The sequence below is a fragment of the Anopheles merus genome, chromosome 2L (genome assembly GCF_017562075.2).
Source record: "Anopheles merus strain MAF chromosome 2L, AmerM5.1, whole genome shotgun sequence".
In the NCBI taxonomy this organism is placed as follows: Eukaryota; Metazoa; Arthropoda; class Insecta; order Diptera; family Culicidae; genus Anopheles; species Anopheles merus.
In genome coordinates, this window is record NC_054083.1 from 44,031,303 (window position 1) to 44,053,213 (window position 21,911).

At 49.5% G+C, this 21,911-nt stretch overlaps 5 protein-coding genes across 12 annotated transcripts in view; 1 reads left to right on the forward strand and 4 right to left on the reverse strand.

The window, feature by feature from the left end:
- The first annotated feature begins 94 nt into the window (after window positions 1-94).
- On the forward strand, window positions 95-2,345 carry LOC121593028 (DNA-directed RNA polymerase III subunit RPC5). The gene is made up of 4 exons (XM_041915057.1): window positions 95-406; window positions 485-613; window positions 692-1,403; window positions 1,486-2,345. Exons 1-4 carry the CDS (start codon window positions 374-376, stop codon window positions 2,043-2,045), a joined length of 1,434 nt encoding a protein of 477 aa, XP_041770991.1. The 5' UTR covers window positions 95-373; the 3' UTR covers window positions 2,046-2,345.
- LOC121593030 (cancer-related nucleoside-triphosphatase homolog) lies at window positions 2,207-5,031 on the reverse strand. 2 transcript variants are annotated; one of them, XM_041915060.1, is made up of 3 exons: window positions 4,954-5,031; window positions 2,982-3,042; window positions 2,207-2,917 (listed from the first exon to the last, which is right to left on the reverse strand). In XM_041915060.1, the coding sequence occupies exons 2-3, from the start codon at window positions 3,010-3,012 to the stop codon at window positions 2,385-2,387; spliced, it is 564 nt and encodes a 187-aa protein (XP_041770994.1). In that variant the 5' UTR covers window positions 3,013-3,042; window positions 4,954-5,031; the 3' UTR covers window positions 2,207-2,384. The 2 variants fall into 2 exon arrangements, with proteins under 2 accessions (XP_041770994.1, XP_041770993.1); XM_041915059.1 differs by lacking the exon at window positions 4,954-5,031 and adding an exon at window positions 3,242-3,333.
- LOC121593029 (histone chaperone asf1) lies at window positions 3,244-5,127 on the reverse strand. 2 transcript variants are annotated; one of them, XR_006004717.1, is made up of 2 exons: window positions 3,592-4,955; window positions 3,244-3,492 (listed from the first exon to the last, which is right to left on the reverse strand). XR_006004717.1 is itself a non-coding variant. In XM_041915058.1 (2 exons), the coding sequence occupies exon 2, from the start codon at window positions 4,624-4,626 to the stop codon at window positions 3,853-3,855; it is 774 nt and encodes a 257-aa protein (XP_041770992.1). In that variant the 5' UTR covers window positions 4,627-4,976; window positions 5,040-5,127; the 3' UTR covers window positions 3,244-3,852. The 2 variants fall into 2 exon arrangements, 1 of the variants encoding a protein (XP_041770992.1); XM_041915058.1 differs by adding an exon at window positions 5,040-5,127 and having other exon boundaries at window positions 3,244-4,976.
- A 1,883-nt stretch (window positions 5,128-7,010) lies between these two features.
- The window catches only part of LOC121594833 (zinc transporter 1), a 28,935-nt gene continuing 14,034 nt past the window's right edge, over window positions 7,011-21,911 (reverse strand). For 3 of the 6 annotated variants that reach the window (XM_041918537.1, XM_041918538.1, XM_041918539.1), the window contains exons 2-9: window positions 20,845-21,320; window positions 20,641-20,765; window positions 20,443-20,540; window positions 20,222-20,355; window positions 19,528-19,659; window positions 19,054-19,441; window positions 18,831-18,958; window positions 16,836-18,407 (exon numbers count right to left, since the gene is read on the reverse strand). In XM_041918537.1, coding sequence (XP_041774471.1) covers window positions 18,225-18,407; window positions 18,831-18,958; window positions 19,054-19,441; window positions 19,528-19,659; window positions 20,222-20,355; window positions 20,443-20,540; window positions 20,641-20,765; window positions 20,845-21,021 — 1,365 coding nt within the window. In that variant the 5' untranslated portion in view covers window positions 21,022-21,320 and the 3' untranslated portion in view covers window positions 16,836-18,224. Of the gene's footprint in view, window positions 8,349-8,417; window positions 8,497-16,835; window positions 18,408-18,830; window positions 18,959-19,053; window positions 19,442-19,527; window positions 19,660-20,221; window positions 20,356-20,442; window positions 20,541-20,640; window positions 20,766-20,844; window positions 21,321-21,911 lie in introns of those variants that run through there. The other 3 variants (XM_041918535.1, XM_041918536.1, XM_041918540.1) reach the window with 2 other exon arrangements.
- On the reverse strand, window positions 9,257-14,692 carry LOC121594835. Its single transcript, XM_041918542.1, has 2 exons — window positions 11,449-14,692; window positions 9,257-11,282 (listed from the first exon to the last, which is right to left on the reverse strand). The coding sequence occupies exon 1, from the start codon at window positions 13,435-13,437 to the stop codon at window positions 11,716-11,718; it is 1,722 nt and encodes a 573-aa protein (XP_041774476.1). The 5' UTR covers window positions 13,438-14,692; the 3' UTR covers window positions 9,257-11,282; window positions 11,449-11,715.

Here is a 21,911-nt window from a genome sequence, read left to right on the forward strand (position 1 = left end):
GTCGTAGACACCGCCACCTGGACAATTTTCCCAAGATCAACACAACACGCTCTACCAACCGTGGCCAAGATGTCAGACAAAGCAGACTGTCAGAACAAAACGTCAACGTGTTGTTACCGGAGGTGGAATGCAAACGCTCTGAGGCAACATTTCTTTACAGCCGATCACCACCAATCGTCGGACCCCGAAAGCGACCATTTACCCTTTCCCGATCGTAGTAAAATAGAGCGATTATCGAGTGCACCATGGACAGGTAGCGTACTGCATAGGTTCGGTTCGATTGTGGAAACACCACCAGCGATCGGTACAGCCCCATAGGTGCAGTCCGTTCCTCCTCGTGGTGTAGATAGCGAAGAGTGTGGCACAGTACAGAATGGAAGATGAGGACGATCCCGTCGTGGAGGAGGTGAGAACGTTTGGCCCCGTTTGTGACGCCGTTCGAGCCTTAACGATCTGCTTTTCTTCTTTCGTTCGCCCATCACAGATTCCCGTACACCTGTCCAAAGCGCTAGCGGAAAATCTGTACGTACTGCAGTATCCGGTGAAGTCCGCCACAGCCACGTTCGACGATGGCCGGGTGGTGAATTGTTGCGTCAAACCGATAAATCAACAGGTAAGGAAGGGGTTTCTTTGGGGGCACCAAAACAGATGGACACTGATGGAATGCTTTCCCCCGTTTTGCTCCACCCAGATCAAGGTAGACTATGCGCTCGACACAGCGTCCCGGCACTACGACGCCTTCAAGGGCGAACAGTTTGCGCTGGCTGCGGACGGGAAGCAGCGCGACAAAACGCAAAAGCTCACGTTCCGCAGCGGCACGATGGACAAGCAGTCGTTCCTGAGCGCGAAACCGATCGAAGACGTCGGCCGGTATCTGGTGTGCGTGATGCAGGACGGCGAGATGCACGCGACCCCGCTCAAGGGCATCGTCGCGATGCGGCAGATGTTTTCCTACTTCGACAAGCAGGACACGCGCACCAAGGCCGAACAGAAGGCGGAGCGGGACGCGGACGGTGCGGCGGACGATGAGGAGCTGACGCAGGTGACGGTAAAGTTTGCGGAAAACGAGCGGATGCGCAAGGCGCGGGAAAAGTCCTTCAACTATCTGTCCGAGATGGAGGCGGAGGAGCCGTGGTGCGAAACGTTCTGGCACGAGAAAACCTCCTCCACGGCGGAGCTGGAAAAGCAGAAGCTGTTCAGCGGCACCGGTGCGGGCGGAAGCGGCCGGCTCGCGTCGGACAATGCGGCACTGAACGTGCGGCCGGCGGAGTACATGGAGCTGCTGATTAGCAAGGAAAAGACGGACCGTAACATCGACTCCCTGCTGCCCAGCAAGGTGGTGTGCATGCACAAACTCAACCATCTGCCGCTGGAGGATCAGCTGAAGGTGCTCCTCACGGATGGTAAGCAATGCAATGTGCTCTTTTTTGGTTCATTCAAACCCTCCATTTCTAACATTCCGCCATTCTCCCACCCCATTACCAGCGAAAGTGATCACCTCCCAGCAAATATTCGACCTGCTGCCAAACCGAACGCTGCCGCCGGAGAAGGTGCGCCGGGTGCTGATGAAGGTCGGCTGGCTGATCCGGGGCAACTGGGTGGCGCAGGCCGAGTACGTCTACCCGGACGGCAGCGTGTCCGGCACGAACGGCGTCACCGCGGAGCAGATGCGCAACGCGCGCGACTACATTCTCTACCGCTTTACGAAATGTGATAGGCTCGAGCGCTCCCAGCTGGTCACGATCACGCAGCTGCCGGTCGAGGAGATACGGGAGATACTGTGCTCGATCGCAAAGCTCAACCCGGCCGACCGTACCTGGAGCATGCTGCTGCCCTCGAACGAGGCGTCGCTGTGCGTGGAGGAGCAGGAAATCAGCGAGCGGCAGGCCGCCTACTGGAAGGCGCGCACCGAGTTCTTCAACGAGATGGAGCGCAAAAGCAACATCGCCGGCAGCAGCAGCAGCAGCAGCGGCGGCGGCGGCGGTGGCACTGGCGGTGGTCCCACATCGAAACGGGTACGGAAGCGTTCGACCCGTGACAGTTAGCCTACCACGGCAGCAGATATTTTGTATAGAACGCATAGAATTGCTTTAACAATAAGTAAGAAGTGAGTGCGCGCATAGCGGCCAATGCGATTTCGGTTTCTCTTCTCGTTTTCTCGCGTGTGACATGTTGGAGTTGTGTTTTAGTTGGTTCGTTTTTTTTCTGTGGAAGAACGTCACACACACACACAGGACCGGCAGGGTTTGATTATGTTGCTATACCCCCATCCTTTTATTTATACGAAAAATTACACCACGCGCGGAAATAGTGGACGTCAAAAATACAGAAATCCCGAACTGAAACGTTGAAGGCCTTTTTTCGTCCCCTTTTCTACTCGAGGCTCATTTGGAGTCAACCAAACGGAAGACAGCATCCCGCACTTGACCGTACATTTCCTCACGGTTCGAAGGTTTCACGTGGAAAATCTGACACCCGTTGATGCGTTTCAGCCGCTCGATCAGCTCGATGCCGGACGATTTTAGGGGTACAGTGGCCACGAACCGTTGCCTGCCGGTGCCGACCTCCTTCACGATCGCGTTCATCCGCTCGACAAACGCACGTGATTTGAGCTCCATCCGACCGATCTCATCCAGCAGCAGTACCGCTTTGGCCTGCCGTTCATCCAGCGCCGGCAGGGCAAGCCGTTCGAACTGCTCAATGCACACGGAATACCGGCCAACGGTGGGGTTTTTGGTGCCGGTCGAAGCAATCCTTGCCAGCGGTGCTCTTTGCCCTCCGAACGTGACCACATCGAACCCGGTACGATCGCCGGCACGAGGATCGCGCACCTCCTCCGTGTAGAAGCCGGCGATGGGAACGTTACGCTTCGCCAGCTCGTCGCTCACTTTGCACATTATGGTCGTTTTGCCGACACCTGGGGGAAGGGGAATGGAAAGCGTCGGATGGCGTTGCTAGGGAAACGAAGGGTGAACACCTACCCGGCATACCGGTCACTAGGATGAGTGTCATCGCCGGAGTGATGTTGAGAGAAGAAACGATCTGTAGAAAAGGTGGGAAAAACGAGCGAAGAAGAGTTTCCGTGACTAAACTGATATTTTAGCAATGGAAAATAATAAAAAGTGTTCGAGAAATGGAAAAACACTGGAAAAACAAGGACACTTTTCGGACTGATGATGACACACTGCTGGTAGCTGGTCACTGCTGGTCACTTCACGATTTTACAAAAGAAAGTTCTTACTTTTATTACTAAGCGATCCACGTTTCCTCGTACAGTGTTCTTCTATCTACTTTCTGTTTGTTGCTTTTCTTTAAGAGTTTGTTTACTTATTTACATAATTTAGTTGTTTTTTTTTCTCTCCACCGTCCCACTCTCGCTTCCCACTCCCACTGCTCAACGCGATGAACTCCGAACGGGATAATTTTTGGTGCTGAACTGGGGGACGTTGATTGATCTCCGAACAAAACGCTTCTGCGCTCGTACGAGCAAGACTTGAGTCCAAAGAAAAGAAAGACACACAAATGAGTTGAATCGAAATCGAAGCAATCGCTGACAATTTCAAGCGCGCCACAAACACACGCAAAACTCACACAAACATACAGCAGGAGGCCGCACGCGAGACAAGAAAGCCGGCGCACACGGCACGCCATCAGTTGACAAAAGTAGGCCGCTCCGCTCTCTCTCTCTCTCACTCTGTTTCTGTGTTGCTTTGAATAACTCTATACATAATAATTCTATATTCTAGCCCTAAAGCAGATGATACCGCCACGACGACGACGACAAGGTCTGTTTGAGAAGTTGGGTACAAGGGCACTGTCCCTTCGCAACCCACAAGCGAGTGCGGCCATCGCTCAGCATTCCATCGCCAGCGAGTTGGAGTTTTCGTTGAATTCCGGCATTTCCGTTGCGGGCATCACGATGCTGTTGTCGTCATCGTGCACCGCCCCCAGCATGCCGGGCGGATGATGCAGATGATGCGGATGGTGCGGGTGCTGCTGCTGTGAGCCACTGTCCGATCCGCCGTCCACCATCTGCTGATCGTCGCCGCCGCCGCCGTTCGTGTGTCCACCGTCTCCCATCTCGTCCGGCTGCACCTCCTCCTCCCCATCCATCAGCAGCCCGTTGGATGAGCCTCCGGGCACCCCGCCGTTCGCCGGCGCATCGTCCCAGTTGATCTTGAAGCGGGTGACGCGCGGCTTCGACGCCAGTATGTTGCGCGTCATCTTGTGGAACAGCGGCTTCAGCGGTGGGTTTTCGCGCAGCTCCGGATCGGCGTACTCGTTGTTGATGAAGTAGCCGACGCGCACAAACTCCTGCCCGCGGTAGGAGCAGGTCAGCAGCACCACCGTCACGCCGACCGCGTCCTGCTCCGGGATGCGGCTCACGTTCGGCGGATCCGCCTGGAAGACGAAGATGTGGCGGCCCTCCGGCACCGGGCCGACGTAGATCGTGTCCAGCACCTGGTCGAACGCTTCCGATTCGGCCGACCCGACGTAGATCATCTTCCACTCCAGGTCCTCCTTCAGCTCCTCGATGCACTCGAACGTCAGCTCGAACTGGAACGGGTTCAGGAAGCTGCTGGGATTGTCCAGCACCACCACGTTCGTGATGTGCACCTTTGCCATCGTACGCCCGAGGTTGGGGGAAGTTCGGTCACTTTTCACGATCACGACACGACAGGAAGCACAAAGCACCTGGGACCCGGGAACTGCCGGACCTGTGTTCTAGAATTATCCACTCACACACACACACACTCTACACGCGCAATACGCCGTGAAGGAACACGGACACACAACAATGCCCGTCGTGGTGGTGCACTGCGATGCGATTTCACTTGTGCTGCACAGCTTCCGCCGGGTCCGCCGATCGAGCCACCAAACTGTTTGCCCGTGATTAGTGTAAAGTTTGCACCGGGGAGATAACGCGGGATGTGATTAAATTGGGATTTTTACCTTGCCGTAAAATACACGCGCGACTGCGATAAAGAAAAGTGCAAAACATCAACATACGCGCTCAGCGCTTTTCCCGCTCTACTTACTTCATTCGGCTTTCTACCTAAGGTGATTAGAGGAGACGGGTGCGCTTGATCTAAACCTTTTTTGACAGCTCTCGTACGTCAGATAGAGCATTTCGATTTCTATTCAGCTGGAAATAGCTGAAAAATTATGAAAAATTAAAATATTATGAGATATATGAGGAAATTCGTTTATTTATATATTAATTGAAATTTGTTTCAGTGTTAAGGAAAATCGGCGAAAAACTGTCAAACCCCACAGTATAGTAACCTTGTTTTCGACCGTATTCAAAGCAATGACCGTTTTTAGATCGTTTTCGCCGCCAAAAATGGCACTCAAAATATTTGACAGAAAATAATTACATATTAGCTGCTAAATTTCATACATTTCTTTCTGCAATAAGACAGGGCCAAGTAAAATCTAGATATTCTCAAAACATAAAATAAAGAAGCAATTTGTATGATTTGCATTGCTTTATTTGCATATGCGCCTGCAAATTCTAATGTGACCAGTAACGGCTATGTGTTCTTTCAAACGATTATTGGCGGCGGCTGCTCTTCCCTTCCAGCGAACCATCCCTTCGCTTCCGGCTTCCGGAGAGCGTCTCCTAACGGCAAAGCACTTCACCGGCAACTTATGCGCCCATTAAGGCTCGCTACCACCAAACCGCAAACGAACACACAGAGCACACGCCTGTGCATGTTCGTTCGCTCTCTTTTGCGTAAAATTATCCTATTTTTGTTTTGTTTCTTCATTCTTCTCCCTAACACGTTGCTCATTTGATTTGCAAACTGTTTGCCATTACCTAGCCGAGATATTGTTGAGATAAGAGAACACGATTTCCCTCCCTTCCCAACTCAATCGCTTCGTGCCTTCGACCCTTTGCGGTTTCTATCATTTCTAAAGTTTCACGTTAATCATCTTAACTGCTGTTGTTGCTCCTCCTGCTGTTGTAATATTTTCACTATGCTACGCTGGCTTCCAATAAGAAAACAATTTCACTGTAAGATTATTCTAATACAAACATCCCGCTACTGAGGGGCTCACCACTGGCCGACCAGGCGGCTCCACCCCATGCACAGTGAGGTGGTGGAATATATGTAATTGAGTGTATGTGTGTGTGTGTGTTTGTGGCTGTGTGGGTTTCTGGGAGCGATGGTGATTGCAATTGTGTTTTTGTTCACCCTGCGTCCTCCGCTCCCTTTTGATTTTAATCACGTTTGCTCACGCACCCTCGCACAAACCGGACGCAATCAATCGTATTTCAACGAAAGTAATGACATAAACACACGCACACATACACAATGATTTTGCAATACTGCTCTCCACAGAAAGAGAAGGTGCCATTTTTCATAAGACAAAAACCCGCATTCGCTGCAGTTCGATTAAGTAAACGTGCGACACCGCTTCTTTCGCTTCCTCTCTGCGTTTGTTTGATTGTACTACCATCGGATTCAACGTTTCGCAAAAACTCCGTCTGTAGCAAAACGATTGTTTCTCCAACATGCACACACACACACACACACAGGCATGTAGACACACAATTGTGCGTGTATGTTTTAATATAAAAATAATTTGGAAATGGTACCTGGATCTGCACGAGCTTCTTTCCGGTTACCATATCAACTTCCTCGTCGATTGTTACACCAAGATGGCGTCACACCACCACGTGCTGGCATCAGTTACAAACACGCCACCACGCTACAACAACAACGATGCTTTCGCTTTCAATGGCTCTTTCCAACACGTTCCTTCCTGAATTGACCCTAACCCCGTTGCGTTTCAACGCGCTTCCTTCGTCTCGCTTTTCCTATGCAACGCATCAACACCCGCGCAAGCTATAGTTAGTGGTGTATCCATCTAAACGATAAATAGAGATAATAGGATACAAAGAGTACAACGATATAGTGTTTGTGTGTGATCTGTAAAAGCCGGAACCCACCAAACCCGCGCACCCACCCGTCCGATGCTTTGAAAGTCGTTTTTTTTTTTCAAAACTCCCCTCCTTATTCCCCCGCAGTCGCGATTGCAAAATAAACCATCTGGCGGCCAGAGCTCCAGCTGTGTCTCCACCCCCCTCCTCGCCTGCACTCAGCGCACTAAATATATGTTTATGCGTGTATGTGTAAAACTATGCTCATCCTCCGCAAAACTACTACTACTTCTCGTCCTCTCTCCCCCCCCCCCCCCCCTCTTCTTTTGTTGTCCTGTTATCTCACTCACATATATATATAATTATGTCTGGCCTGTTTTTTTTATGCAAAAACGTAACACAAAATTTACGCAAAACCATCCTGCTGCGCTTGGGGGCCTAAATAAGTATCTCTGTGTGGGGGGTTATGAAATGTAGGGGGATTTTCCTCCCTCGCTCATAACACAACCTAAAGGCGAGCAAATGAAGGCGCGGTGTGTCCGCCGGAGTTAGCCTCTTACCGGAGAAGATATTCCCCGTGCTTGTGTGTGTGTGTGTGTGTGTATGTGTGATGGATAAAATGTTACCAACTACTGTTTAACAATTTGTAAAACAAATCCCCTTTGTCGCTCAACGGTTCTTCTTCGGCTTGTTTGTCTGGCGGCATTTGTCCGCGGCTATCAATTAAAACTCAACGAGGAAACACACTTTAAAATATAACTCTCCACAACTCTTCAATTTGTTCTAGCACTCACTCACACACACACACACACACACGCATGCACAGCTCACTGTGTCGCCTCGTGATGGTGCTTGCACTGGCAGTACAGATTGCGCAACGGTGAACCGGTTCCGGTGACGTAGCTCTCCAGCAAACTGCACGCCGGTGGCATCGCCGACGACAGCCCGTACAACCGTTGTTGCTGTGGTTCGCCTTCGCTCGACTGCTCTTCCGATGCGCTCAATTCACCGTTCGATTTGGACACCACCTCCTCCTCCGCCGGTGATTTTTCACACTGATCGCCTACTACGCCTACCATGCCTGTTCCTGCTCCTGCGCCACCAAGGCGGCGATTTTGATACAGCCTACTAGATTGCATGTGCAACGGTATGGTTTGTTCATGGCTGGAGAAGTGGTGGTTCACACCGGTTGGAGTGTTTCGTTCACTTGCCGCCGTAGGCCTGTTGCCAGGCGACAGCACCACTAGCGTGGCCGGTGCGTTCGTCGCCTGCCGCTGTTCGCTGGTGATGGTGAGCGGTCCGATGGGTAAAAGGGTTTTGATGCTGCTGCTGCTGCTGCTTTTGGTGGTGGTGGTGGTGCTGGTGACTGCTTTTGTAGAGGGATTTGTCTGTCAGACAGTGATTTTTGGCAACGCATCATCGTTCGATGCTGTTTGATTGTGCTGATCGAGCAGGGAACCTTGGGTAGGAGATAAGAAGGATTAACATATGGCGAGCGAATGTAAGGGAAAACATGCGCAATTCTTACCCGATTCCACATCGTTCCCGCTTCTAGAACTTCTTTGGCGGCATAAGAATGGTGAGGGTGTTGGTGAGGATGGTTGATTCTGGAAAAAAATGTCAAAAAATGAAAAAAAAACCATTAATATGTAAAGTTAGACTTGGCAGTTCCTGGTCCTGGATTTGGACGCTAGGTTCGGAGTAGACGGAGGATTCGGTAATTGAAACGCCAACACTGTCCAACCATAATGTGGATTCTACGTGGTTCACAAACGGTTCTTCCGGTAGGATTTTTATTACAATCATTTTCAACTTTTACTTCCCCTACTGCTTTCTCTCTCGCTCTCTCTCTCTCTCTTTCCACTGATCACTGTTAGAATGTGAATGGGTTTGAGTAGGTGTGTGTGTGTGTCGGATGTTGAATGAGGAAGATTAGATCGTTTCTAATGCAATCTTGTATACATACTACCAAGTAACGGATACGGCGCGGTGGCGGTGGCGGCGGCGCCTCCTTTGTCGTTTCTACACGAGTTTTGTTGTTTCTAAAAGGTATTTTGAATAATCGCAAAAGGAATGGAGAAATCGATTCTGGAGCGCAAAATGTTTGGAGTAGATGAGATTGATGATATAGATTAAGATTTTGTTTTGTATTGGTTTTGTTTTTTTAGTGGCATTTGATAGAATATATAATATATACTATGTTTAATACGATGAATATCCCTATTATCTGTCTGTCTCTCTCTTTCTCTTATCGCTTTCGTTCCTACACTCTAGCTGGAATGGTTCTGGAAGGATTCTACTGTTACCGTTATGTGTTTTTTGCTATGCTCTGCCTACTCCTGATTTGTTATCTGTTTTTTTTTTTGTCCCACGTGGCTCCTCGCGTTTTTTCTCTCTCTCTCTCTCTAATTATTGTGCACGTGGTGCTTTTGGGGATTGTTGGACGAATTTTCCCACCGCCCGGAACGTTAAATATAATTTCCTCAACAAACGGTAAAACGGGGGAGGAGGTTGTTCACGTCGTTCACCACGAACACGAGATTACACCGCCGATTCATAAATTATTATTTTCTGCTTTATCTGCTTCTTCTTCTTCTTCTTCCCCATCATCATCATCATCATCATCATCACAAAAAGGACACAATCTTGTTTGCAGCGTATCGGTATCAGTCAATTTGTTTGTCTCTCATAGGAAAACGTTAATATACGAATACGTGTGTCTGTCCTGTGTTTCCTATTGGATTTCGACAGGTTTAGAGCTCTTCCGTTTTCTGTTAAATCTGGTATTGGTATTTTTTTAAGTATATTATTAGAGATTCAGCCTTCAATAGTCTGTTTGGATTTGCAGTTTTCTGCTCGCCTCCTTCTTCGCTCAAACATCTCTTCCTTCCCTTCTCTTCGCAAAACCACGCGACACACTCACGTGGTGCTTCACACGCTTTAACATAAATTCAATATGGATAGAGTAGCTCAACAAAATAACAGAATTATACAAAAACACCCTACACTACATACTATTTATGCTCTCTGTGCTCATCTTTTTTACGTACATAATAAAATAAACACTCTGCCCGCATTTTGTACGAGCTGCTCTAGCGGGGGATGGGATCGATCCACTGTCAACAGTTTGCCCTTCTTTTCTTTGAAACATTTTCACCTTATTTGCGAATTGAATAGTGCGCGCTAATGGGGGAAGAGGGTTGCTGACAAACACACCATGGCGAGGGGAAAGAATTCCATCATAACTTTATGCAAAACTCGATACACATCAATCAAAATAGCTCCAAATTATGCAAAATTGAAATGGGTGCGAACAACAACGATTAGTGTGTGTGTTTGTGTGTTACAGTAATAAGTAGTAAGGACAATATATATATGACATCCCATTCTCTTTCTCCATTCTCTCGTTTCTTGCTTACTCTTTTTAGTTTAGATGAGAGTTTTTGAGCTTCTGTTCTACTCCACTCTTCATATTCATAATCTTCTAGAGCTTTGTTTTTTAATATATATATTTGTGTATATACTATATACTTCTGTTACAGCCTATCGCAAGTATGCAACATTATATTACTTTCGAGTTTCCATTGTGTTTTGTATGTTTTGCCTCTTTCTCTACCTTTTCTTTTCTCCCCTTCAATCAATCAAAGTCTTTTAATTGCAATAATTCGTAAATCGTTTCAAGTCTCCCTTTCATTGTTTTAGCCATTATTGAGCTGACCCCTTTTTATGCGGCTGCCCCAAGTTAACTTAGATACGGTAATCGTCGTTTGTTCATCTCTTATCTCATGTTAATGTCTTTTAATGGTGTTTCCTCTTCTGCACACTTTTCATCGCTTCACACAATCAAATGTCTGTTGTTGTTTTTTTTTTTTTTTTTGTATCATCACAGCTAATAACGCATCTCACAACTTCATCAGTTCCTGTTTTCTTTTTTTTTTTTGCTTGGTTTAAGTATCATTTCTTTCCCCTGACTACCTCTCTCAGTTCTTAATCGCATATGTTAGCCCACTTGAGCTTGGCTAACGTTAAATAAAACTACACGATCATAATATACCACAAATACGGTTCACCAGTTAGTAAATTATTTCATCCTCGTTTAACATATATGCTGCTTATTTATGCTGTATGTTACCACTGTTTCATAAATTTCTAGTTTTTTTTTCACGGAGTTGGTGGTGGAGTGGCGTATTTGGAATATCTCTTCATATTGCCAAATGGCTCGTTTTTTAGTGCGTTTTTTCCTTCTCTGGAGTACAGTAAAATATAACTCTTCAATATGTTTCTCTATACGTTCTCTTCTCTGTTACTTTCTCTTTATCTCTTTCGGTTATTATTCTATTTTATCCAATAACATTATCGTTCTGTATCTGTGTTTTCTGTTTCTGGTTTCTACCTGTTGTATATATATATAAATTTCATATAGTTTTGTTTTTATCCGTAATATAGTTGAACGTCATCGTAATACTATATCTCTCTTGCTCTCGCTCTCTCTTTTTAGCAACATATCTTATTTGTTTTGTATCAAGTAGAAGAATAGTGGTAATAAATCGCTTTCTTACAACTTCAGCTTCCTGTTTCGCTTCGTCTGTTTGCATCTTGCATCGTGTTTCCTTATTTTATGTTTCGTTTTCCAATCTTTCTCTTTCGCTCTCGCTCTCTTTTTCTCCCTAAAATGGCAGCATATTTTTGCGTGTTTTGTAAGACTTGGTTAGTATTATGTCGAGCCCCTGTGTTTTTTGTGTTCCTTCGCGATATGAAAAATTCTACACCATTTTCAGCGTGCTTGCGCGCCCGCCTGTTCTCTTCACTCACTCAGTCAGTCAAAGTCAGTTCATGCTGGAAAAGCTGGTCACCTTGGTGCCCTTTTCGCCGGCCACCCGCTGCACGTACACGATCCCGTCGACGGTGTAGACGGAGTGGAGCAGGCCGAGCCGCTTGCGCCGCACCGCTTCCGCCATCAGCTTCTGGTTGTACTTGGTCAGCACCTCGTTGACGAAGAAGCGCCGCTCGCTCGCGAACCCCAAGTCGGACAGGCGCAGCACCCGCTTGGCCTGGTACGCGCGGTAGAACTGGTCGCGCAGCGTTTTAAACATAAACTCCACCACGATCGGTGCCGGCGGCGGTGGGCACGGTTCACCCGTTCCACCACCACCGAGCTTCGGCGGCGGATGGTGACGGTTCGACGAGCCACCGGTCACGCGCTGCCGCCGGATGTCAACCTGCGGGATGTCCTGCTCGCCGTACTCGAGCGCCCGGCACACGGCCCGAAAGCACGCCTGCAGGTCCTCCCGCTCGCGGTGCGGAATGCCGATCAGCAGCAGATCGTTGCGCAGCAGCGCCCGGTCCGTGCTGTCGATGTTCAGCTGCACGTCGAGATGGATCTGCTCGACCCGCTTGCCGAGCCGATCGATACGCCGGTGCATGTCCGCCTTGATCTTGACCACGCTGTCGAGCAGCTTGTCCAGCTTCTGTTCCAGCGTGAGCGACACCACCGGCGGGTGGTGGTGGTGCTGCTGCACTGCTGCGCCCAGGTCGGGTGGTATGGGTGTGCCGGCGCCGGCCGTACGCACCAGACACGCACCTTCCGCTGGCGAAACCGGCCCAGACAGAAAACATCCCACTTTAGGGCGTTGCGGCAGTTTGCTGCCGTCGTCTCGTGCCGTCTCAGTCTTCGTTGCCCCGCTGTGCTGCTGCTGCTGATCACACCACCACCGGCCAGCAGGAAAAACTTCATCCTTTTCCGCATGCTGCTCGCTTCGCTCGGAAAACAGCTTCTCCAGCTCTTCCCGCTCCTCGTCGTCGGTGGGCCGCTCGTTCGTCGTGCTAAGGTCCGTCGTCGGTGCAGCTGCTGCGTCTGCGTGCAGCATCATCGCGCCATCGGTCCCGGTGCCTCGTATCTCGTCTGCTGCTGCTTCGTTACTACTACGCGCCGTCGGCCTGTCGTCCTCATGCTCGGGCCCGTCGTCGTCGTCGTCGTCGGCAATGGCTATAATTTCCCCGGCGAGCGACGAAAACTGTTTCGTTGCCGTGCGATGCAGCAGTGATGCAACTGCAGCCGCCGTTGCCGCCTTGGTCCCAGCAGCTTCGCCTGCCTCGCCGTCGTCGTGTAGTGCCGCCGTTGCCGTATCACCATCGCCCGGCCGGTTTTTCTGCTCCGGCTTCCTTCTTCTTCTTCCCTCCCCATCGTCGCTGTTTGATTGTCCGGCTGAGGACGGTGGCGGCGGCGGCGGTGGTGGTGGTGGTGTTGGTGGTAATGCCACTACTTCCTTGGTCGCCTCCCGGATGGCCAGCAGCGCCATCAGATCCTTCACCAGCCGGCTATTGTCCCGGTGCACTAGCTCCTTCACCATCGCCAGGGACGCAGCACTGCTGGCCTTTCCTTTGCTGGCCAGCTTTTCCAACCGTCCCACCGACTCACTGCCGCCCACAACCATTGTATTGCCACCGAGGGAGGGATTCGTAGTGGCTGCGGCGGTAGCTGCCCCCGTCGTGGGTTGCGGTGGCCGCTGGCGGGAGCTCGTTTTCGAAAGTATTACCGTTTCACTCATTGCTGAACCACACCATTCAAACTTGGCCACCGTGGTCACCTTTCACCAAACAGTCAGACACCACCACCACACCATTCAAACAAATGCGGGCAGCGCCAGACGGGAGGAGTCTCTAACCCGCACTTTACTTCAAAGGGGCAAAAATCAATCCCCTTTTCTCGTGTTTTTTTTCACGAAACAAAATGGATGTTCTATTGGCACGGTAACTACACACACAGACACATACACACAGACGCGAACACACAGTTCAATTTCCAGGCCTACTATTTCCGGGGTATTGTCAGTTTTTTTTTGCTTCACATTCCCAGCCGACACAACAGTCCCTTTTTCTTCTTCTCCCTTCTCCCTCTTCCCCTGGACAGAGGAGCGTGGGGGGCGCGGAAATTGGGTGCCGGGAAAACAACCGTTACCGTTCTAGGCGCTTCTTCCTAGGGCGGTGGTCTACACGCGGTGGCGTCCCCGTCTAGTCTGGCGCTCGCTAGTGCACTGCCAGAGCGATTTCTCGACTCGACTGGCACTCGCGCGAAAGCCCTCCGTTGTGCCGTTTTGCCAATTTTACGCCATGCACACACACAAACACACCCCGGGGGTGGCGCGCACCACACACGCTTCGCTGTATGCACCGGAAAAGACCCGAACTGCATACATATGCAGTCCATACACACACGCAAAGCTCATTTCGCCGTCATAACGTCTCGCGCGGTGCATGACACATGACCACCGGCCACAGACATACACACACAGACACACACAGGCCCTGTCGGGATGAAGTCCTTTTCTTCCTCCTTCAACTCCACTTCACCCCCAATGCTATTGGTGGAATGCGCGCTTGGCTGGGAAGTGTGATTCCATTTCCACACTTTTCCCACCCTTTTTCCAACACCGCAACACAGACACACACAAGGATAGTGGGAAAAGTGCCTTCCCCTTCCTTCCCACCACACCCCACCGGGCGTGTGGTTCGGTTCGGGATCGGGTTTTTAGTGTTCGCGTTTCCACCAATCAACCACCTTCTCACTTCCACGCCGGCCACGGAGTTGGTTGTGACCAGCCCTTTAACCCGCCGGCGCAGTGCATAAACCGGGCTAGAGCAGGCAACCGAGCCACAACCGAGAGCTCTGGGTAGTAAACAAAGGGTGGTAGTACACCGCCCCACACAGACACACACACACACACACACAGACGCGACAGTGCCGGTGCACTACTTCCGAAAGCGACTTCTATCTCGTCAGAAGGCGGCCGCCGGAGGTTGTTTATTTACCATCGCGACTGTGTTCAATCGATAAAAGGCGTACGGCGGGGGCCGAAAAGGCGTTGTTTTGATAGACGCGCGTCCACATAGACACACACACCCTTCTCCACAGCAAGAGAGAGAGCGAACAGGGAAGGATGACGGACTGGCTACTTTGATTGGGTTGGCATTATTATATGAGGAAATTTAAATTTAATAAACATACAGCAAGGACCAGGAAGGATACGGCGGCACGCAGAATGCGGAAGGATGCAATGATTTTGAAATTAATTCATTGTCCTCTTCACCATTTAGATTGGTGCTAAGCTAATGAGTGCACTACTTCCTTTAATAAATGCATTAGAATACAATAGTTTTCCCACACACACACACAGAACGGTGCAAAAAAACGGACAAAAAGGCTTCGGATGTGTGTGTGTGCTGTGTGTTCCCATTTGCTTTACCGGTCCCGGAATTGCCACTGCACAAAAGCTTCGTCCTTCGTCTGCGCAAACGCATTCCTTCTCTTCGGTCCCCCTCCCACCTTCCCCAACAGTCGCGGTTTGCCGGGAAAGCGCTCCAAACCAGAACGGGAAATATTGGGGATGCATTTGGGATGCAACCGACACGGCTAGTGGTGGGAGCTCGGAATCGGACCTACCCGATTCCGATTCCGTATGCGGAATCAATTCCGGACCCGAACGATTCCGATTCCGGAGTTGAATTAGGAATCAATTCCGGAATCGGAAAAAGGGAACCGGAATCGACCTGGGAATCGCAATTTGTTCGGGTAACAGAATCAGAATTCACTCCAGAATTGAAATTAGCTCCAGAATGAGAATCCGTTCTTGAATCTAAATAAAAAGTTTCAGGAGGGAAATCAGTCCGGGAATCTTCATGTGAATGGATCGTTCAAAGGTAAATTTTGATTCTTTTTGACTCTCAATAGGTAGCATCATTGGATCCAAACGTTTCTTTTTTATGGAGATGCCGAAACCGACTCCGATTTTGAAGCTGATTCTGATTTCGAAGCCAATTCCGATTTGCCGAGCCGATTTCGATTCTGGAACCAATTCCGAGTCCGGAACCAATTACGGAGCCAATTCCGGAGCTGATTCCGATTCCAGAGCCGATTTCGATTCCGGACCCAATTCCGGAGCTGATTCCGATTCTGGAGCCAATTCCGGTTCTGGAGCCAATTCCGATTCTAAAGCCGATTCAGGAACCAATTTCAGAACCCATTCCGGAATCGATTCCGAAAACTGATTCCGGATCTGGAATCGATTCCGGGTAACTTCGGAGCTAGCCGGATTCGATTCTGACGAAAACTTCATTTTTCCCATCGCTAGACAAGACTGACGGGGAACAAAGGGCGCGGAAGAGGACCGAGGAATGTGAAGGGGTAAACGAGACGGGCTGCTGGGCCAGACCGTTCCAGACAGGAACACGAACGAGACCATACGAACGCATACACAGTCAGCATCTAGAGAGAGATATATCTGGAGCATTCTATATTGCATGGGAAGGGGGGAGCATTGCATTCGCCCGTCACGTTCTGCCATTCATTTCCCATCCTATCTCCCACCGTTTTGTAGTGCATGTCGGGGGAGCAAGTGTGCAGCAACAGCACGAGAGAGAGAGTGCGACAGCGCGCAAATTGCACATTTCGACGAGTGGCTGAGACTCGAACCAGACAATGGACCGAACCACAGACAGACACACATACACACACACACACACACACAGCGCAAAGGATGTGCATTGGCCGGGAACGCATAAAACACCGAGAAAGAGAGAAAGGGAAGCATTTACACATAATGTACATTTCTCGCCCAAATCCAGCCAGCGGTCTGCTTGGCATAGCATCGCCGGGCCCGACACTACTCTTCTTCTGGTCCGGATAAAAGCCAAACCAAAGAACAACACAAAGCCAACGGCACCAATGTAACAATGTTGTTGTAAAGCAGCATTTAAAGCGTCAAACCCCAACGCAGACTTGTGGTTTGTCCGCGACGCATCATACTCTCCTCCCCTCGAATTACATTCCTTATCATCCTTTGGTTGCAACGGAGTCGCGAGGGTTTTCGTTTCCGTCCGCTAAGTAGCGTGCAATATGCCACTCCAGGGGCTTTTCTCTTACGTTCGAATTAAATCGGAGCAAATAAGGTCCATTCTGTATTTGTCTGTGTGTTTTATTTCACAAATAATACTACAAAACTGACTCCACAACACGCTTTGTACTGTCGAGGTAGTTATAGTCCAATCGTCGTCGTTATACTATTGAAAAAAAAAAACAGACAGTCCCTGTTGATTGTGCCTGCCTATTATCTTGAAAACATGCTGCTGAATCTGCCAGAGACAACAATTGGGTGTTTTCTATTCATTTTGATGATAATTGATATCATTTTTGTCTGCTTGGAAAACGCTGACTCTCACACCGCTTGGTAGATAAATGTGAGGGGAGTTCAAGCAGCTGTATCTCTGCTTTTCTCACACATCAATTTAATTCCTGCACTACATCATTTCACTTCCAGTCTTTCTCACACTTCTTACCGTGTGTATATACATATGTATGTGGGTGATTCGCCATTACTATACGCTCACAGTTTACCGTGCGCTGCTGAACACGTTCTTAGTGGTAGACACGTGGCTCGTTTCAACTTGACAAAAACTATGCAACTTCCGTCCAAACACCTTTTTGGACACATCCTGTACGCCGCATGTCCGGCTTGAGCAATATTCACTACTTACAAGCTACCTCCACTCCACTCCACTTCGCCCCTATATACTCTACTCCGTTGGTCAATTACACCTTGCTGCACCATCATCATCATGCTGTGCATGCGTTTGTGAATTGAGTTTTAACCAAAAAACAAAGTATAAAAATTCTTCTCCTAAGGTCAATCGAAATATAGTGGAAGCTAAATTGTACACACACAAGTTTTGTTACTATAATACCTCTCTCGCTCTTTCTTTCTCTCTCTCTCTCTCTTTCTGTACCAACATGGGTTGGTATATGCAACACTCCTTGGCGGTCAGTGAATGTGCAGAGCAAATAAGTAATAAATTGAATGCGAATAATTTAAATTATGTAGAAACACACGCACACAACACACACACACACCCTCCTTCTGTTTTGTTTCATTTGCCTATGCTTCTTTCTCTTCAGACACCATTAGTGCCCTTCTTCCAGACATCCTGTCGACCCAGCACAGCCGGTCAAACCAAGACGACTCTGGTGGCTCAAACTGCGGAACCAATAGAGCGCAACCGCTCTCGACACGCTTCATTACATATAATCAGCATAAGTTGCCTCTTGGTCGAGACAATAAAAGTACCGACGAGGGGAATTGCTCACACCAAGCACACGTTTTGCTGCCTTGCTAAACGTTCCCTTTGTGCCGTGTCGCGACCTTCCTGTCAAAGTGATCGAGCTTTTCCTCTCTTTCTCCGCTGTTGAATTTTAGTTCCACCCTCCATCACTCAGAGTGTGTGAGTTTGTGTGTGTGTGCGCGCATACTTCTTCTTCTTCTTCTACTCCTTCATTTCCGACTCTTCACTCGTCCGCTTCGTCTTCGCTCTCCAGCGCGTTCTGCCCCGAGCCAGGTAGCAATGCATCGGTAGCGCTCGATCCGCCCGCCATCATCAACCCTGCCGGCTGGTCGCCTTCGTAGGCGCTACTACTGCCGGACGGTTCCTTGGTGCCGCCAGCCGTACCCTTATCGATTACCACCACCGGCTGGATGGCCATTGGGAGAAGGGCGCGTGGGTTTGTTTGTATTTTTTGTTTGGTTCGAGTATGCGTTTTTACGAGGGCAACACAACAATGCACACCAAAAACATGAGCCCCATCACCAACATGCAGCGCCATAACAACACACGTATGGGGAGAAGGAGAGGGTGAAGAAATCATAAAGTTTAGAGAAAAAAAAAACGAAAAAAAGAAAAAGAAAACATAAGAATAATGCGTTGGAAAACGGCGACTTCAATCTTAACTCACAAACAAATCAACAAAACATTGGACAGACAGACACACAAACAAACGAACGAAAGGCAACGTGTCGCGTCACGGTTGAATGAGAGCAAACGGGACTGATCGAAACGTGGCTTCTGTTGTTCACCACATTTGATCGGACACATTCGGCGGGGGTACTACACCTACCTTAATGTTATTGTTGTTTTGGCAGCATGTAGCTTTGATACAACTACTTTCGTCCGTCGTGGGACAGTCGAGGGCACAGCAGTCCTGTGTCGCACTGCCATTCAAGCTGTTCGAAAATCCGTCCGAACCTGTCCCCGACAAGAAAGGGAAAACAAAACTATGTAAATCATCCTGCGCCATTGAAAACAGGGAGTGACCCCCCGATTACGAACAACCCCCTTACCCGAATAGCTGTTCAGCGCTTCGATCTCGACAAACTCCGGCTGGATCGTGGTCGAGTGGATGCCTTCATTGTGGAAGAACTCCTTCACCCGCTCGGCGATCTTCATGTACTCGGACAGGTTGCGGCAGCGGATGTGGGCCGACGCGATGATACGGTCGCCGGCGAGCTGCCACACGTGGAACTCGTGCACCGCCAGCACACCGTCCACCTTCTCCAGCAGGCGGCGCTGGATCGCATCGACCTGTATGTGGGTCGGCACGGTCTGCAGCAGAATGAGGGCCGATTCGCGCAGCAGCGGCCACACCGAGTTGAGGATGAGCGCCACCAGCAGCACCGACAGGGCCGGATCCATGTACAGCTTGTACTTCCAGTCGGTAAACTTAACAATCTGCAAAATATACCAGAGAGGCTCCGTTAGCATCGTTAGCGGGCTGAAAGTTCGCAAACAAGCGAAAGGCTGGGGGGCACACTTACCAATGCACTTATGATTACCACCACGCTGCCGAGCGCATCGCTGAGCACGTGCAGGAACGCTCCCCGCATGTTCATCTGCGAGGAGTCGTGCGAGTGTCCGTGGTGGGTAGTCTTTTTCGCCGCCGTACCGTTCTGCGAACAGCAAGCATAAAAATAAGGGCTTTATTAAAACAGGGCGGCAGCTGGCTTCGCTGTTTGAACGATCCATCAAACCCGTGGGTGGATGCAACGCGCCCCACTACTTGAAATGGACGGGAAATGTAACACCATTTTGATTGCAATATGCCCACAAAGTAAATGTAGCGTTCCGCTTCCGCTATATTGTTCGTTTGGAGGAGATTATCGATTGAAGTGAATATTGAAAGTGATTGATTGTTTGGCTACAATGGTTCGACCCACACATACCAGAGCACCTCTCAAGCTCGACTTCTATATATAGGAATAATAACTGGACAGATTACTGGAGTGCTCTCTAAATTTTGTATCGAAAGGCTATTAGCTTCTGCCATTAAATCTAATTTCCTTTTTTAACCGGCCATAAAAAAGAACCTCCTAACCTTCTTCTCTGACGCTCATACAATCTATTGCACTGTATCGATCCACTATCGATCGGCCGAACGAACTGAGAGCGATTAACTACTGCCAGCCCGCTCACCCAGTTCCCCCTACTACTGGCGCTATGCTCTCCTTTTACCTGCTGATACATGAATGATTTGTTTTCATTGTCGTCCGTGTTGCCCAGGTTGCCATGCGAACCGCCGCTTATCTGCTTTGCCTGCGAGAGTCCACCACCGTGCGAATGTCCAATGTGGCCTCCTCCACCGTGCTCTGGGAGAGTAAAAAAAAGAAGGAAAAAATGCCGTCGTTATCTGAGACTGACACATTGGCGCGCGGGCTGTGCGTTCAAACACTCACTGTGCAATAGGCAAAGGCCGAGCAGATTCACCAACAGGCCGATCACACCGACCGCAATTAGCAGCTCCGGCTCGTGGATGTGCTCCACCTCGATGAATCTACGAGCAAGAGTCAGAAGAGAAAGGGAGAGACGACACATATTGAGTACAAGTTGCTTCGTTTCCCAAATCACCGTTTTCCTTCCCAAACAGCTCTTACCGTTTGCACGCCTCGATGGTAATACTGAAGCAAAGGGCCACTAGAAATACTGCGTTCACCAGCGCACCGAGCACTTCGGCCCGCGCCCAACCGAACGTGTTTTTGGACCATTTCTTTGGCGACATCTGTGTAATGACAAAAGGGCAAAAAGGAAAGGATGAAATTCTACCGCGGTTCAGTGCAAACACTGGCACTGACACTTACCTTAATCGACAGGAAGGAAATCACTAGCGCCGCTATGTCACCGAGCATGTGAAAACTGTCGGCCACCAGGGCCATCGAGTTGGTCAGATAGCCGACGACGATTTCGACGAAGAAGAAAAACACCGTCAGCGTCATCACCGTCAGCAGGCGGCATTTTTTCCCACTGAATTTGGCCATTGCTGTGTTGTGTTGTGGTGCTGTCTGCGGCGTTCGTACACGCTGCTCTTCGCTCCCTAATTTCGTCACTACAAATGAAATTTTCCCTGCGGATTCAGCGCTTCACCACTGTTGTTTGTGTTTGTGGCAACTCCAGCGGGAAGAAGGGTGCAGTAAGTCTAGTATGGGTGGTGTGTGAATTAGAATGAATGTCGGGATGTTCAGTGTATGATCGCCGTTAGGATGCGGCGTCGTCAAGTGCTGTTACACGATCATTGCATCGAATTCGTATGATTCACACACACACAGACACGCAGCTCCTGCGGAGAAAAGTCGAGGGGAAAATTAAACGAAACACTAGTTAGTATTATTAGCATTCAATTGCCATTGTCGCAGCTGTGCGGAAGCGATCGCTTCGCTCAATCAAAACACCAATCACACCGTTTACACTATTTATACTTTTGCTGTCCCGTCCCATAAAGAACCGTTTCCGGCGGCGTCTTGTTCCAGGCACGGCGATGAAAGAACATTCCAGAACTTCTTTATTTAATACACATTTTTCCCTCTGTCCTCAATCGTGCAGTTTTCCCGGTCAATAACCGCTAGTAGGAAGGGGGCACAAACGGCTGGGGCCAATTCCAAGATGTAACAAACAAAAAGGTCTAATTGCTCGTGCTGTATCGGGAGAGGAGGCGGACACGATCATGTGTCCCCCCCCCCCCCCCCCCCCCCCCATCATGATAAACGATGCATCTATTCCATCTGTGCACAACGGCCAGACCCCGAGAGAGGCCGCCCGACAGACAGCAGCACCCGACCCGCATGGTAAAACAAAACCATTTAAATATGCATAACGCGATTCCGCGCGCTTTGTGCAAATAAACACACACACACAGAGCCCGGTGGAGACT

Excerpts from the sequence above, each read along its gene's own strand:
- LOC121593030 (XM_041915060.1), bottom strand. The coding sequence starts at position 3,012 with ATGACACTCATCCTAGTGACCGGTATGCCGG. Across the intron at positions 2,918-2,981 it reads CCTAGTGACCGGTATGCCGG|GTGTCGGCAAAACGACCATA; the intron begins GTAGGTGTTCAC and ends CCCTTCCCCCAG.
- LOC121593029 (XM_041915058.1), bottom strand. The coding sequence starts at position 4,626 with ATGGCAAAGGTGCACATCACGAACGTGGTGGTGCTGGACAATCCCAGC.
- LOC121594835 (XM_041918542.1), bottom strand. The coding sequence starts at position 13,437 with ATGAGTGAAACGGTAATACTTTCGAAAACGAGCTCCCGCCAGCGGCCA.
- LOC121593028 (XM_041915057.1), top strand. The coding sequence starts at position 374 with ATGGAAGATGAGGACGATCCCGTCGTGGAGGAG. Across the intron at positions 407-484 it reads ACGATCCCGTCGTGGAGGAG|ATTCCCGTACACCTGTCCAA; the intron begins GTGAGAACGTTT and ends CGCCCATCACAG. Across the intron at positions 614-691 it reads TCAAACCGATAAATCAACAG|ATCAAGGTAGACTATGCGCT; the intron begins GTAAGGAAGGGG and ends TGCTCCACCCAG.